General features: G+C 39.5%; 1 protein-coding gene across 3 annotated transcripts in view; it reads left to right on the plus strand.

Moving 5' to 3' along the window:
* The window catches only part of NSMCE2 (NSE2 SUMO ligase component of SMC5/6 complex), a 236,563-nt gene that overhangs the window by 1,374 nt on the left and 222,309 nt on the right, over nucleotides 1-12,880 (plus strand). For all 3 annotated transcript variants that reach the window (XM_081499002.1, XM_081499003.1, XM_081499004.1), the window contains exon 2: nucleotides 3,846-4,028. In XM_081499002.1, the coding sequence (XP_081355128.1) occupies nucleotides 3,860-4,028 (169 nt within the window). In that variant the 5' untranslated portion in view covers nucleotides 3,846-3,859. The remainder of the gene's footprint in view (nucleotides 1-3,845; nucleotides 4,029-12,880) is intronic.

Genomic DNA, 12,880 nt, shown 5'->3' on the forward strand with positions numbered 1-12,880 from the left:
ACAGGAAGAGGGCCTTCAGCAGAATGCGACTGGGCTGGTGCCTTGACCTTGGATTTCCCAAACTCCAGAACTGTAGAAATGTTTCTGTTGTTTATATGTTACTGTGTCTGTGGTATTTTGTTATAGCAGCACCAACTGACAAAGACAAGGCCTGTTAGGGAAGGCAACATAGCATGCTAGGGGAAAAACTCAGGAAGTGGGTAACCTTGCTTTAAACTTTCTTTGAGACCATAGGTACAGAGAACAAAATAATCACTGTTCCCCGAGGAAGGCTTCAAGAAGTGGTTAGTTTAAACCAAGGTTTCTCCACTACTGCACAGACATTTGGGACCAAATAATTCTTTGTTGTGGCAGGCTGCCCTGTGACTTATGTACTTGGCTGTACTTGTATGCTAAGTCACTTCAGTCGTGTCCAACTCTGCGACCCTATGAACTATTGCCTGCCAGGCTTCTCTGTCAGAGATAGGGAAAAGCCATTTCTCTTTGCTTTTGGATCTGAATCATTCCTCTTGGTAGCTCAGAATTACAGAAAGACGTTTTCTTTACCTGTCTGCAAGTGTAAAGTTTCATTGGAGTAATGTGAATTTTGCATTCATATAATAAAGATGGCTACTGTGTAGTAGATGTTTTCCATTCGTCCTGAATTATATTAATCCTTATATGAAGGTGAAAAAGTTAAAGTGAAAGTCGCTCAGTTGTGTCCAGCTCTTTGCGACCCCATGGACTATAGAGTCCGTGGAATTCTCCAGGCCAGAATATTCGAGTGGGTAGCTTTTCCCTTCTTCTGGGGATCTTCCCAACCCAGCGATCAAACCTGGATCTCCTGCATTGCAGGCGGATTCTTTACCAGCTGAGCCACAAGGGAAGCCCAAGAATACTGGAGTGAGTAGCCTATCCCTTCTCCAGTGGATCTTCCAGACCCAGGAATTGAACTGGGGTCTCCTGCATTGAGGATTCTTCACCAACTGAGCTATCAGGGAAGCCCTTAATCCTTATATACATTGTGTCTTATTTCAGGCTCCTGTTAAAAATTATCATAGACTGGTGGTTTAAGCAACAGAAATTTATTTCTCACAGTTTTGAAGACTAAAATTGCTGGTGTGGTCGGGTACTGGTGAGGGCTGTCTTCCTTGTTTGCAGATGGCCACCTTCCTGTATCTTTACATGAAGGACAGAGAGAGCGAGCCCTGTGTCTCTTCCTCTTCTAATGATGCCAATCCCTTCATGAGGGCTCCACCTCATTTAAACCTAATCATCTCCCAAAGGCTCCATCTCCATATGTCATCACATTGGAAGTTAGGGTAAACATGAATTTTGGAGGGCACAATTATCTCAGTGTTCACCATACTTGAATTATTTGGGGTGCTTCATAAAAATATTGTTTCCTCAGAGTGTCCACCAGAGACTGATTCAGTGGGTCTTAACTGATCATTAATCTGTAATTTTAGAAAGTATTTAAACTGATTCTTAAGATCAAACAAGTTTGAGAAAACTACAAAATTTAATTTATCCTTACAATAATGCTGTGAGATAGATGTGCTTATCTGCCTTTTACACCGGAGCAAACCAAAGATAGAGAAGTTAAGCTGTTAAACCAGAGTGATGCAGTTTTGAGTGGTGTGGGCAAGGTGGAATTTCCAGGCATTGGTGTCCAGGGTCCATTTCACTTGTACACTATTCTGTCACAGTGATGATTAAGTCAGTGGTGATATTTGTTCTCATTTTAAAAGATGATTTGCCAGGCATTATTCTGAGTGTTTTGTTAAACAAGTGAACTCATTTAGTCCTTCCAGTCTAGTAACCCTTGACACTGGCTCTGGATCATCCTCATGTTACAAAAAGGAAAAGGAAAGCATTGACAGGTTAAATAATTTGTCGCAAGTTATTCAGCTACTTTAATGGCAAAATCAGGCTTTGAACTCACGCAGTCTGGCTCCAGAGGCTACATGTTGAACCCCTACTGGAGTTTTTAGTAGTTAACCCCTACTAGTATTGCCCCTATGTTTTACTCTATAACGTAACTAATGTTTGTTTTAATATAAATGTGTTTCATGTTTTCTTTAAGTAAAATTAATACTCTAGGAAGATACGTCCTGTTCATACTGTGACTAGCCTAAACCCTAGTATGTATGTATGTGTGTCATGTTATATATATATATTATACTTTGATAATTGTATTTCTAGAATGGTGCTGTCCAGTGCAGTAGCCACTAGATACATGTGGTTATTTAATTTTTTTTTTTATTTTGCATTGTTTCTACATAGAGCATTGACAAAAATAGTAATAGATAACTTACTTGATAAGTTTGGTTTTATAAAAGATATTTGTTGAACAGAGATCCTCTGAATAGAGGCAAAAATAGGTAAAAATATTAGTGATGAAATATTTACATATATCTATTTGAAAAATGATAATAGAATAGAAAACATTCTCCATTTAGAAGTATTACTTTTGAGCTTCACAGTAGGTTACTTGTAGTGTTTCACAGTTTAAAAAAAATGGTCTTCAGAAAAGACTAATTTGAAGGTGTCAACAGCTTCACATTCATAAGCATGACATGCAGTTTTAAAGAGAATTTCAGGAAATTCTATGAAAAATTAAAATAATAAGAGCACATTGAGATAATACATCTTCAAAAACACCCATGTCATAGTATTAAAGACAGATATGGCTAATAAAGTGATTAAAGAATGTGACTATGTACCAAGAATAATGATTTTATTTTTTTTTTAAGTTTTGGTATTGATATAAAAAGACTTCTAAATCTGTTTCAATGCAGATAGTTACTATTTTTTTTTAAGTGTAGTTGACTTACGGTATGACTATTTAAATTTAAATTGGTTATAATGAAATAAAATTTGAAACTCAGTTCTTCAGTCAGGCTGCTCATGCTATTGTGACCATCAGTAGTCACTGCTAAATAATGATCACACATGCACAGTGTCTTCCATATTGGACAATGCAGACTATAGGAAGAACATTTTTGTCATGGAAGAAAGAAGTTTTTTTAGATAGTGCTGTCCTAGACAATTTAGACTTACACTGGGATCAAGATTGACCCCCCCAGATAACTGAATACTTGAATCATATCATTTGATCCTTGCAGGGTAGTGTGTTTTGAACAACAGTTGGTGTTATAATTATAGGCGTACCCCCAAATCTAAATGGCTTTGCAAAACTGAAGTTCTTTTCAATTTCTTTCATGCATGGAACCTGAGTGGTGGGCAGTTTTCCTCCAGCCAGTGATGTGGGAACCTAGGCTCCTTCCATTTGGTGATTCTGCATCTTCAGTATGTGACTTCTAAGGTCATTGCTTGTCTGTTTCAAGCTGTAAAATTGGATGGTGTAGAGAGAGAGTTCAGTTTTTATGGACAGGGCTTGGAGGTGGCTTCTAATTCACTGCCTTGAAATCAGTACTCATATGTCAGATAAGTTAAAAATTGCAGGCTTTGAAAATTCTCCCTTATTAAACTGTTTTATTGCTACTGTTTTCTTTTTTTGGAAAAATGCATCATATGAGCAGTCTACTCTTTCTGACCCATTTCTGTTTTAGGTTTTTAGGAACTGAGCTCTTGTTGAATCCTTTAGAGAATCAGGGAATCTTTTGGAAGAGGGTATTATCCCTCCTTTAAAAAATGAGAACACTTACCTTCCCTGTGTTTTAAAGGGCAGATATTGTGTTTGGTATGGCAGAATGCTTTGATATTCTTTCAAGGGATATAGAATAGTGTAGCATGTGTAGAGATACTGGATACATTCATATGGATATTTCTAGTGGTTCTGTTTTCCTATGCAGTTATTATTCTTATTCATAAATCTCATTTTACTGTGTTTGAAAACTTAGGTAATAATTTCAAGATGCCGGGGCGTTCCACTTCAAGTTCAAGTTCAGGTTCAGGTTCAACTGGTTTTATATCCTTTAGTGGTGTAGAATCTGCACTCTCCTCCTTGAAAAACTTCCAATCCTGTATCAGCTCCGGAATGGACACAGCTTCTAGTGTGGCTTTGGATCTCGTGGAAACTCAGAGTAAGTAATAATTAAAACTTCTTTCTTTGGTGTCTGTTTTGCAGTAACCCTGTGCAGTGGCATTGCTCTAGGGATGTGAGATACCACTCACCTTTTGGGTGAGCTTGGGACACTCATTTAACCCTCTGGGCATCTGTTTTCTCATCTTGTTGTTTATATACCGCATAGTAATGTACTGAGGATGAGATGAGATTGACTCATTTGTATCTGTTCAAACCCTTATGTTCAAACCACTAGAAACTGCACTAAAAATTTATGTGCTGAAACATGAAAGTTTCCTATCTCAAGGAGCATACAATCAAAAGTATGTGGTATTTGTGAACTGTATGGTATATAGCATTGTGATAGTTATTTTTCAGTAATTTAACTATATTTTGTTCGCGCTTAATTACTCAGTAGACAGACTAAGCTGATGCTAGGGGTACTGGTAAAGGAAGGCCTCTACAATAAAATGAAAAAAGTTCAGTTTTCCTTAACTTGACCACAATTTTTTGATCAGAAGATATAGGAAAATGTTATTTGCTTTGTTTGGTTTAGATTTGTTTTTATTTTATATCACATATAGAAGCAGGGGAGCAACATAATGTTTCTGCTTTCTTTTTACTATCACTGTTTTTCAGCAATTTGATTGTGATATGCCTTGACGTGATTTTCTTTGTTTATTCTCTCTGGTGTTCTTTGAGCTTTATGGATTTGTAGACTTATGGTTTTGATCAAATTTGGAAAAAAATTTCTGCTACTATTTCTCTTTCTTCTCCATCTGGGCCTCCAATTACATGTATGTTAGACTGCTTGGTAATGTCCCATAAGTCCCTGAGGCTTGGGTGATTTTTTTCAAGTCTTTTTTTTTTTCTCCTTGGCTTCAGTATGAATAGTTTCTTTTGCTGTGTCTTCAAGTTCATTAGTCCTGTCTTTTCAAGGGTCTAATATGCTAAGTCTATCCAGGGGACTTTTAATTTCAGAGACTTTTTTGAGCTTTAGAAGACATAAAAAAGAATTAAATGGAATCTTATTTTTCTCTTCAGTATGCTCATGTTTTCTTTTGTATTCTTGAGCACATGAAGTGCATTAATAATATCCTTGTCTGTTTTAATATCCTTGTCTGTTGATTCTGTCAGCTCTGTCCATTTCTACTTGAGTACATTATGTTGTTGAGTTTCTTGATTTTGTCATCTTCCCTTGAAGAGTATTGACCTTTGTTTTGGTTGGCAGCTAAGTAATTTCTGGATTAGGTTGATCTATTCCAGACTTGTTATTAAACTTCATTAGGACAGGTCTAGTGTAGTTTTCTCTTCTTGTGTGGCTCAGTGGTAAAGAATCTGCCTACAATGCAGGAGTCACGGGTTCAGTCCTTAGGTGGGGAAGATCTTCTGGAGAAGGAAATGGCAAACTGCTCCTGTATTCTTGCCGGGGAAATCCCATGGACAGAGGAGCCTGGCAGGCTAGAGTTCACGGATTCTCAAAGAGTTGGACATGACTTAATGACTGAGCACGCACACAGCGTAGCTTCACTTAGGGTTGATTTAGCTTTTAGGAGGAATCTCTGTATAGATTCCTGAAGGGCTTTCTCTGCATACCTCCCTCACTGTGCTCTGTCTTGTAAAACCCCTAATGCTCAGCAACTTGAACTCCAATCTCTGTCTCTTTGGTCCTTCCAGACTGCTGTGCTCCACTTAGATTCTACCTCCTTTCTGCAGGGAGGAGGGCAATTAGAGGACTTACCTCACTTGATTTCACAGGAATCCCAGTTCTGCTCTGCCTATTGTCCCAATGCCTGAAAGCAGTTGTTTCATATATTTTGCCTGGCCTTATGGTCACTCATGGCAGGAAGGTGAGTTCCATACTAGATATTCATTCACAGAAGGCAGCAGAAGTCACCCATCTTTAGTGGGTGTTCTCTAAAGGTCTTTCCCCTGTCCAGCCTGGTTTGTAGTCTCTTTTGACGCTGATGGAGATCTGGCTTTGGTAGGTGGTCCTGGGGAAACGCATAATAAAATCTTAAACCATGAGAGAAGAGCTGTTACATAACCTCCTGGAGGGTTGTATCGGGTTTTGTTTCAGCATTTGGTTTGAAGATTTCTGAGTGTTTTTAATACAAACTTCATTTTTGTTTTGTTTTGTTTTTTTAATGAGGTATATTTTGATGCAAAATGCAACATCTTCTGTTTCATTTAAGAAGAAACATAAGCATCACTTTTTGAAAGATTCATGCTCTAAAGCAGAGGTTGGCAAAGTTTTTCCACCGGGGATCAGATAACAAATATCTTAAACTCTGTGGGCCGTGTGGTCTCTGCTGCAGCTACTCCGTTGCAGGTCTGACAGTTATTATGAAAATAGTTTTGATCCTGTGGACCTTGTGGAAAGGTCTCGGGGACCACACCCTGAGAACAGCTGGTTATTAACCTGAACTGGAGTGCCTGTGAGCAGGACTTAGGTGACGGGAGAAACCCCATACAGAGAGGCCTAGAATGACTCCCACTGGAGTAACTGAGTAAGCACTTGTTAGGAGAACAGTCTTCACATGGCACCAGACTGAGGTGGTGTCCAAGGACCCAGAGAGTAGGAAAAAAACCCTGGCATTTAAGTAAATTTGATGCTAACTCAGTCTCCAACAGTAGATGAAAGACTTTTAAGATACAGAGCCAAAATTACCCCTTAATTGCAGTGCTTAAAATCAGCCTGATATGGGCTTTAGTCCCAGTTCCAGCCTTAGTTCTGTAACTTGCTCAAAGATAGGTAATTTTCTTTGAATTTTGAACTTATAATTTTTTATCTGCAAAAGATTAACTGATTCTTGCTGAATATGTGAGGAACATTTGGAAGAAAAGAATAAAAAGATGCATATTTAAATTGCCCAAGGGTTCAATAGATGTGAAAATTTTGATGGAGAGCTTTTGGATTTTACTGCTCTATACTGCTTTCTTTCTGTGCCTTGCTGAAAGAAGCAGAGTAGAAAGACTTCAGTTATTAAGGTCAGGCAGGTAACTGGATGTCTGTTGAACTATGCTAAGGTACAGTGGTGATGGTGACGGTCATACTGCTCAAAAGATAAGAGCTGGATTTGGTACACGCATCAAACGTGTGCAGGTGCTGTGCTGTTTCTACAGGTGTTGTCTCACTTGGTCCTAACTGTAATCCTGCAAAGGAAGGACTATTGTTATTCCCACCGTGAGCCAGAGGCTTAGTGAAGCTGAGTACCTTCCTAAAGTCACACAGTTACTCAGCGGTGGGAGTCGAGATTTGAGCATAAACGATTTGATGGCAGAGTTTCTGCCCTTAACCGTTACACTTTATTGAAAATTGATTTTGTCCTTCAAGTGGCATTTGCAGTAGTCAGATAATATTGAAGTAACATTTAGTGATATTTAGCTCAGAAGGTTTTGGTTATTTTGTTAACAGTATCTGATTTTCCTTTTTTCTCTCTCTCCCTTTTCCTCTTCTTTTCCTTCTCCCTTTGAAATTCCAAAGTGAGGTTGCAGGCTTTTTCTGAAACAGCCCATCAGCTTTTGTCCTTTTCTGCAAGTGGAGTTTTCAGCGACTTCCCTTGGACATATGTGCGTTCCCTCGGCTTTAGTGTCTTCTGTTTACAAAGGCAGAGTTGAGTCTGGTTGTGGAAGGAAGAAGCTGGGATCTTTTGGGGTCATTGTGCTGACCCTGGACTGCCTACTTCTGGTCTTGTAATGGCAGGAAAATCAGTTCCTTTTTGGTTAAGCGATGGTAGACAGGTTTCCTCCCCTTGCAGCCAGTGCATCCTGACTGATAGAAGTGATACGGTGAATTGACTGAATGACAGTCGATTTTCTTTCTTGTATTCAGAATCTGTATTCTGGCTAAGAATCATCACCTTTTTAAACGTGATTCCTTTTCTTTTTCACACCTTACTCTCTATCCAGGCAAGAGACAGAGTTTTCACTTTGTGATAGTTACTTTAGAATTAATGATGAATAAAGAACAGTGGTCAGAGTTAAAAAATTGTGTGGTCTTGGAAATTTGTGCTCTTCTTTATGAATAACTGAAGTTTTGCAAACATCGAGCATTTAGTTGAGTGCAGACTTCTCAATTTGAATGCTTTTGAGAGGTAATATTCTAGTTTTCCTCCTGAAATAAGGCATTCCTAAATCTAAAAATTTGATGAATAGAAAGAGAAAGAAAATTTTGACCACCCATAACCCTCTCACTCATCACCTAATTTTATAAAAAAGGAGTAATTATTTTACTTAAATCCTTTATGTTAAATTTATTTTCAGAATCACTTAATGGTTTGAGAAGCCAGCACATACCAACCTCACATTCTCAAGACTTATTTTCTTAGGAAGATCTGGATTTTCATGATGTTATAATAAATTTCTCCATCTAAAGAACTGCTTCTTACAGCCAGGACTCTAGTTATGGGGAAGGCTTCTTTTGGGCCTCACTCTTATACTTTATTCCATAATTATGTTATTGAGTAGAAGCAGTAATTAGAAGAAAGTGATGATAGTGGGGTGGTGGCCAAAAGACAATAAAGATAACAGTAACCATAAGAAGCCATTGTTTGTATGTCTTATATCGCTTTTGTAACTGGAGCCAATTATAAAAGCAAGAGATTATTATAACTTAAACAAATGAAGACTATTGAAAATTACGGTATCTAGTGTTAAAAGTATAAAGGTGTGGCCTATAGAATATTAAAAATCCAGGTCTCTAGAAGAGCTCAGTTATTTTGCCTGTGTCTTCATATTTTGCAGGTGTAGGGAAAACTGCACTGTTTCTACTCTGCTACTCACAGTGCTTCTGACACTTCTAGCTATCAAATGTCTGGGTGTTTTCCCCACTCTAAGCAGTTCTCCAAATCTCTGCAGCCACCAGCTGGGTGTCCTACAGTTCAGTTCAGTTCTGACACTATACCCGGAGTTAGTGTCAGATGTCATAAGCTATGGACTCAATCCTGTAAGTCTGCCCTTTGGGTTCTATTGATAGAATTAGCTGGAGCAGCTCACAGAACTCAGGAAAGCCGTTTACGTCCTCGATTGCTGATTTATAAAAGGGTACATCTCAGGAACAGCCAGATGGAAGAGATGCCAAGGGCAAGGTGAGTGGGAAAGGGCACAGAGCTCCTGTGCCCTCCCCAAGCCTGCCACCCTCCCAGCACCTCCATGTGTTCACCAACCCAGAAGCTCTCTGAACCCCACCCTTTTGGGGTTTTTATGGAGGCTTCATTACATACCCAACAAAGGCCTGTAGAGTCAAATGCTATGGTTTTTCCAGTAGTCATGTACGGATGTGAGAGTTGGACCATGAAGAAGGCTGAGCACTGAAGAACTGATGCTTTTGAACTATGGTGCTGGAGAAGACTCTTGAGAGTCCTTTGGACTGCAAGGAGATCAAACCAGTCAATCCTAAAGGAAATCAACCCCGAATATTCATTGGAAGGACTGATGCTGAAGCTGAAGCACCAATACTTTGGTCACCAGATGCAAAGAACCGACTCATTGAAAAAGATCCTGATGCTGGGAAAGATTGAAGGCAAAAGAAAAAGAGCACAGCAGAGCATGAGATGGTTGGATAGTATCACTGACTCAATGGACATGAATTTGAGCAAATTATGGGGGAAGCATACAATTATCACTGGTATAGTCACTTTGTTTGTTATCTGTCTGTACTGTATGTAAGCCTTTTCCTCAGCTGTTAAAATTCCATGTACTGTTGACTTGTGTCTTGGAGATACATATGTGATACTATTAAATGTATCACCACCATTATTGTATTGTTTAGTCTTGATCTGGGAACATGCCTCACCTCCTATGTAAGAGTTGAAGTGGGTGAAGAAAAGGGAGCTGGGAGAGCTGACTGGGCCGATACTATTAAATAAAGGTGCATGCAATGAAAATCCCACGTGGTGCAGTGGTAAAGAACCTGGCCTGCCAATGCAGGAGATGCTGGTTCAATCCCTGGGTCTGGAAGATGTCCTGGAGAAGGAAATGACAACCCTCTCTAGTATTCTTGCCTGGGAAATCCCATAGACAGAGGAGCCTGGCGGGCTACAGTCCATTGGGTCGTAAAGAGTTGGACACGACTGAGAAGGCATGCAGACAGGCAAGGTGGTGAAAATCACTGAACGGGGTAGTCTTATCCTCACTCTATAGATGGGGAAACGAGGCTCACTGAGTTGAAATAACTTACCACAGGGCACACACCTAAGTGACAGCTAGGGGATTTGAATTTAAAACCAATTTGGCCTGATTTCAGCCCCTTGACCTAGATTTTCTGGTGCCACTTTCTCTTTCTGATGACCCTCAGTGGATGACAGTAATTCTTACCAGCTGTTAGTGATGTCAGAGGCATTTTGGGGGTATATTTTCTCTATCTCTTACTGCAATTCCTTTATATTTTATGCCATTGATATTAATGTCTGTGATGTTACCTGTCGTATTTGAGGCTTGGTTTTGCATGGTTAGCCTTTCAAGAGTTGATTTTTTTTCTTTTAAGTGATAGGTTTGTCATTTAAGCCATGGAGTAAAGGATGGTGTATATACTTAATTGTGACTCTGTGGACCAGTAGTCATATTGGGCATATATCTCTTGATCCAGTTTTTTTACCAGTTTTTTTACTTCAAGCATATAACTTTTAAATTATAAATAAACAGATACTTTTTAAAAATTAGGTTTTTGTTTCCCCCAAAGAAGAGCAAAATATCAAGCTGAATTTAAGGGAATGCAAACAACTAGATGCATTGTGGAACTTCTCTTAATGAATCTCAGTTGTTTTAAGGTAAAGTAACCAAGTTCTCCTCTAAGACCTATATAGAAAATAAACAGTTCAGCAAGGTTTCATCAGACCTGCTTTTCTCTTGATTACTTTATAACATAGTTGCATAGGAGCAGATGAAAACAGTGGACCTTTTTTGCAGTGTCTGTTATTATTGAGGGGTGTTATCATCAGTGTGCTCTCCATTACTCAGTCGTGTCCGACTTTTCATAACCCCACGGACTGTAGCATGCCAGGCTCCTCTGTTCATGGAATTTTCCAAGCAGTAATACTGGAGCAGGTTGCCATTGCCTTCTCCAAGGGATCTTCCCAACCCAGGGATGGAACCCGTGTCTCTTGCATCTCCTGCATTGGCAGGTGGGTTCTTTACCACTGTGCCACTTGGGAAGCCCTTTGGTGACTCTTAATTTAAAAATCACCAGTGTTCTACCCCCTTGGCTTTTCATGTGTTGCGCTTTTTCAGGTGGGCTCCCTTAAGAGGCCATAACCTGATATCCTGATAACAATTAATGCTTTTTCTTAAGGTGGCTGATGCAGTGAAGAATCTGCCTGCAGTGTAGGAGATCTGGGTTTGATCCCTGGATTGGGAAGATCCCCTGGAGGAGGGAATTGGAACTGACTCCAGTGTTCTTGCCTGGAGAATTCCATGGACTAAGGAGTCTGGTGGGCTATAGTCCATGAGATTGCAAAGAGCCTGAGCGACTAACACTTTCACTTTCTTGAGCTTGGCTTCCTTGGTAGCTCATCTGGTAAAGAATCCACCTGCAATGCAGGAAACCCCTATTTGATTCATGGGTCTGGAAGATATGATGGAGGAATAGGTTACCCTCTCCAGAATTCTTGGGCTTCCCTGGTGGCTCAGCCGGTAAAGAATCCACCTACAGTGTCGGAGACCTGGGTTCGATCTCTGGGTTGGGAAGATCCCCTTGAAAAGGGAACAGCTACCCACACCAGTATTCTGACCTGGAGAATTCCATGTACTATATAGTCCACAGGGTCGCAAAGAGTTGGACACGACTGAACAACTTTCACTTTCATTGTATTTTTGTTTTGTTATATGTTTGGCCTTTGCTTTGAACTGGATTTCCTCGGGACATAGACCTCAGGGTGCACTTAGGATATTTTCAGAGACTGGGACTATCAAATGTTGGATGTATATTAATGTGTTAGTAAATGGCTTTTAACGCAGTTCCTTAAATACAGATATTTGGATTCAAAATGCAGAAAACTAAATTGCTTTCCAAAATTAGAAATTGAGCTCTTTTGTTCATTGTTGAACCTAATTTTTTAAGACTTTGCACTTAATTTTTGTGTCAGGACTGATTAATCCAGTAGTGCTCAAACGTGGGAGGAATTACTTAGAGGGTTTGTTAAAACAGATTCATGGGCCCAGTACTAAAGTTTCAGTAGGTCTAGGACAAGCTAATGTTGCTCCTCCATGGGCCAAAAACCCTGGTCTAATCATTCCCCTTTGACGGGAAGCATATACCACTAGGGGGAACCAGAACACTTGTTAATCAGGTGGCCATTGGGCCCTTACTGTGTTAATTGCAGGTTCGAGATTGTTTAAAAAGTATAATCACTAAGTTACTGAAATTTCATAACTTGGAACTTGAGTTATTCTGTATATCTAAGGATACAAAAAATGTGTTGATTCTATCAGAACAACAGAAAGGTAGGGCTATTCAGGTTAAGGTCACCTCTTCCAGGAAGGAATGAGGACTATACCTCTCCTTTCCACTGGCTTTATTTCTATTTATCCAGGTTACTCAGTTCATTTACCAGAGATAGATGCTGGCCCTGTCACAAAATAGAAGGGTGCACCTCATATTTATTACTTACCGTCCTACCTTAGTGAATCTTGTTGTTGTTGTCGATAACATTTAAAAACCACTTTTAAAAGATTTATATGTACTGTTCACATAAATATGAACAGTAGGTATAACTCTATCAGTGGGCCAACTGTAGTGGAGACAGTTTGGGGATGTTAGAAAGTGTGAAATGTGTTTTCCTTTCCTATTGCCTTCCTTAGTCAGAAAGCCTGGTTGTTTCCTTTTTAAGACCCACGGAGAGGAAAGTTTGGTCTGTCGTTGGCCTCACCTCA

The sequence above is a fragment of the Giraffa tippelskirchi genome, chromosome 6, assembly GCF_054371585.1.
Source record: "Giraffa tippelskirchi isolate mGirTip1 chromosome 6, T2T-mGirTip1v1.2.pri, whole genome shotgun sequence".
In the NCBI taxonomy this organism is placed as follows: domain Eukaryota; kingdom Metazoa; phylum Chordata; class Mammalia; order Artiodactyla; family Giraffidae; genus Giraffa; species Giraffa tippelskirchi.